Below are 3,421 nucleotides of genomic sequence, written 5' to 3'. Positions count from 1 at the left end.
GCTGAGAGCACACACGGTGGTGCGCGGCCGGTGCGACTGGAATCCAGAGAAGTCCGCAGACACGCCGGTGCCCATGGAGCGCAGGGGACGTCGGGTGGAGTACATGTGTCTAACATGCACCGGGGCCCCACCCTTCCGCCTAGCCCGCAGCTTCCTCCGCAGCCAGCGTGACGCCCAGGCCGCCAGCGCCAGGAGCACCAGCAGCGCGTTGACCGCCAGCAAGACCAAGGTCAGCAGCTGGTAATCCACGCTGCTCTGGCTCCCAGGCTCCGGGAGGGTGACTAGCCCGGCGCAGTGGTCACGGGGGGCTACCGGACAGACCCGGCCCCCGAGGACGCCCTCCACGCACACCAGGTAAGGGGTGTCTCCGCGCAGCTCGCGCAGCGTGGCCGAGTCGCTGCGCTCCGGCAGGTAGACGAAGCGGTGGAACTTGGGCTGCTGGCCAAAGCGGTCGAAGAGCAGGCGGAAGCGCGCGCCGCCCAGCGGTGGGGGGCTGCGGTGCTGGCGCACCGCCCAGCGCACCGAGGCGCTGTCGGAGCCCACCGCCTCCACGGTAAGGTTGCACAGGATGAACTTGTTGAAGTCGCAAGGGTCGGACACCAGCGGCGCCAGGCCGACCCCGCCGTCGGACTGAGCGGCGCTTTCCTGCTGCTGCGCGGCCAGGCGCTGCTTCGCCGCGCGCTGCCAGGGGTCGCCAGCAGGCGGTGGCGCAGAGGAGGGCTCGGCCGTCGGGGTGGGCTCCGCGTGGGCAGCATCTGCCGGAGTCGGAGGTCCCCGCTCGGGCTTCTGGAGCAGGTCCAGGGGGTGTGGCGCCGGGACCGCGGCAGCAGCGGCGGAGGGGTCAGGCTGCTGGAGGCCCGGACCCCGTCGGCTCAGCCTCAGAGCGCTGCGGTTGCCCAAGAGCTCCCTGGCGGCCCCATCCCAGGCCACCCCAGGCAGAAACCGCCCGCGCTGCTGTGGCTGCGGCTGCGGTGGCGGCTCCTCGGAGAGGCCACCTGCAGGGGGCGCCACCTCCTCCCCGGTGGCTTTGGGTGAGGGCCTCCCCTGGCCTTCGGTGGTCGGGGAAACTGAGGGCGAGGAATCTGCACAAGACCCGTTCTGCAGCTGCTGGTCATCCAGGTAATCCAGGTATTTGCCCCGCAAGGCCGGGGGGTGGCGACACTGCACGAAGACGGTGAGAAGACGGCCTTGCGAGTGCCAATCGCCCATCCAGCGCTTCAGGCCCCGCAGACGGCAGTCGCAGGTCCAGCCGTTGCCGTCTAGATCCAGCCGGTAGAGGGCCGGGCTGGCGGCGAAGATGTCCCCGGAGAGGGCAGTGAGCGCGTTGTCGCGCAGGCTGAGCTCGCGCAGCCGGCCCAGATGCCCAAAGATAGTGGGGTGCAGAGCGGACAGCGCGTTCCCGCTAAGGTCCAGGGCCTCCAGGCTGTGCAGAGGCTCCAGCAGCGCCACGGGCAGCTGGCTCAGCCGATTCCCCTCCAGGCGCAGCTCGCGCAGGGCTTCCAACCCCCAAAAGGCCTCCGGCGCGAGGTGTGTGAGCTGGTTGCCCCTGAGTGAGAGCAGGCCGAGACGCGGCAGGTGCTGGAAGACGCGCGGCCCGAGGTGCTGTAGGCTGTTGGCCGAGAGGATGAGGGTGGAGAGGGAGCGCAGCGGTGCGAAGGTGGCTGCGTGGCGCAGGGAGGGCTGCAGCTCGTTGGCAGAGAGGTTGAGGAAGCGCAGTTTGCCCAGCTGGGCAAAGGCGTTCTTGCCCAGAAAGCGGATCCGGTTGGACTCCAGATGTAGGTAGAGCAAGTTGCCCAAGGGAGCGAAGACCGCGTCCGGCAGCGCCCCGAGGGCGTTCCCGTCCAGCCGCAGCTTGACCAGACTCTCCAGGCCCTCGAAGGAGCCGCGGCTTAGGCGGCCGATCTCGTTTCCGTTGGCGTAGAGGATGCGCAGCTTGCGCAGCGGGGCCAGCGTGCCCGGGACAAGCGCCTGCAGGAGGTTGTTCCCCAGGTAGAGCTCCTCCAGCCGGGAGAGCTTCTCAAAGGTCTTGGGGTGCAGAGAGCGGATCTGGTTGTACTGCAGGTCCAGCCGTCTGAGCTGCCCCAGACGGTGGAAGTCGAAGGCCGTGATGTTGGTTATGAAGTTGCCGCCGAGGCTGTAGGTGAGCACGTCCTGGGGGCTCGGCAGCGAGCTGGTCTTGGGCACGGCGCGGAGCCCCCTATTGGTGCACAGGAGGTGCTGGGGGTGCTGGCAGTCGCAGCGCTCCGGGCACACGGGCTGGGCCCGCGGCGGGAGCGCGAGGCAGCCGCACACCACGAGTAGGAAGCGCACGGCGCGGGCAGCCTCCATCGCCGCCCGCCCTGCGTGCTGCGGCCGGATCGTCCTCTTGGCCCGCCTGCTCTGTGTCTCCTCTGCATTCCCCTTGGCCTGGCCAGAGTCGCTAACTGGCCTCTTTCGGACTCCGCAGCGCGGTCCAGCCCCTCCTCCGCCCTTTGTCCGGTGGCTGGCCCGGGTCTCTGCAGGCGGGCTTCGCCCGGCCAAGTCTGGCGGCTCACGGCGCTCCGGGAGCTCCGGGTGCTACTTGTTGCATTTCTGCACAGAACTGTTTCTCCGGGTGTGCGTCGGGGGGTGGGGGGAGGGAGCCAGACCTGAGCTTTTTGTTTGCAGCTTGAGTCCGGAGAGCTGGATTCCCTGGCACGGATTCTCCCCGCCGAGCGGATTCCCCAGCTGCAGGCGGGAGCCCTTCCAAGAGCTCCTTGGGGCGCGGCTTGGCTGCTGCGCCCCGGCGGCCCGGCCCCCGCAGCCCGCGCCTCCTGACTCTCGGTCCCGGACCAGGAGCGCGGCCTCGGTGGAACAGCCGGGGGGAGGAGCCGGGGGGTGCGCAGGCTGTGTCCGGAAGGGACCCAAGTCGGCGAGTGGCGGGCAAACCGGGCGGAAATTCGTTCTTCCCACACTCTGCCCCCCGGGGATGCAGGCGGAGAAAGAGGAGACGGCGGAGGGAGGACAGACCCCGACAGGGGGAGGAGGAAACGCTAAGTGGCTCCGCGTCTGGTCAGCCCGAGCCCGGGACGCCGAGTGAGAAAAGTAGGGATTAAAAACAGCTGTACGGGTCGGCCCTCTACGCAGGGCTGGGGGCGGGGGTGGATTACCGGGCTAGCAAACGGAATTTGCAGACAGAGACCTTTTTATTTTAGAGAGTACACCAGTCATTTCGGAGCACTGGGAGCGCGGCTCCTCTTTTTCGTTTTTAAGTCACTTGCTCTTCCAAGTGTCACCCTGCGGGCAGTGCGGGCAGCACGGAGTGCGCAAGCATCCTGTAAGAAGTTCAGGGCAGCACAAGGTTATCTCGAAGGAGCTGTCGGTGGAGTAGGGTCAGAAGAGGCCAGGTCAGCCCCTTCTGGGTGTTGCGTGTTTGCGTTTTTGACCGGGCTGTACAGGTGGC

The 3,421-nt window shown here is 68.1% G+C and overlaps 1 protein-coding gene across 1 annotated transcript; it reads right to left on the bottom strand.

The window, feature by feature from the left end:
* LOC121105898 (TLR4 interactor with leucine rich repeats) lies at window positions 1-2,498 on the bottom strand (the record flags this gene model as incomplete). The annotated part of the gene is made up of 1 exon (XM_040644553.1): window positions 1-2,498. A coding segment is annotated over exon 1 (2,328 nt), but the record flags the coding sequence as incomplete, so codon positions are not given.
* Window positions 2,499-3,421: the final 923 nt, after the last annotated feature.

The sequence above is a fragment of the Ursus maritimus genome, unplaced genomic scaffold (genome assembly GCF_017311325.1).
Source record: "Ursus maritimus isolate PB19 unplaced genomic scaffold, ASM1731132v1 scaffold_3, whole genome shotgun sequence".
Taxonomy (NCBI): domain Eukaryota; kingdom Metazoa; phylum Chordata; class Mammalia; order Carnivora; family Ursidae; genus Ursus; species Ursus maritimus.
Note: the sequence above shows the minus strand (reverse complement) of the source record. Positions and strands in the feature narration are given on the sequence as shown.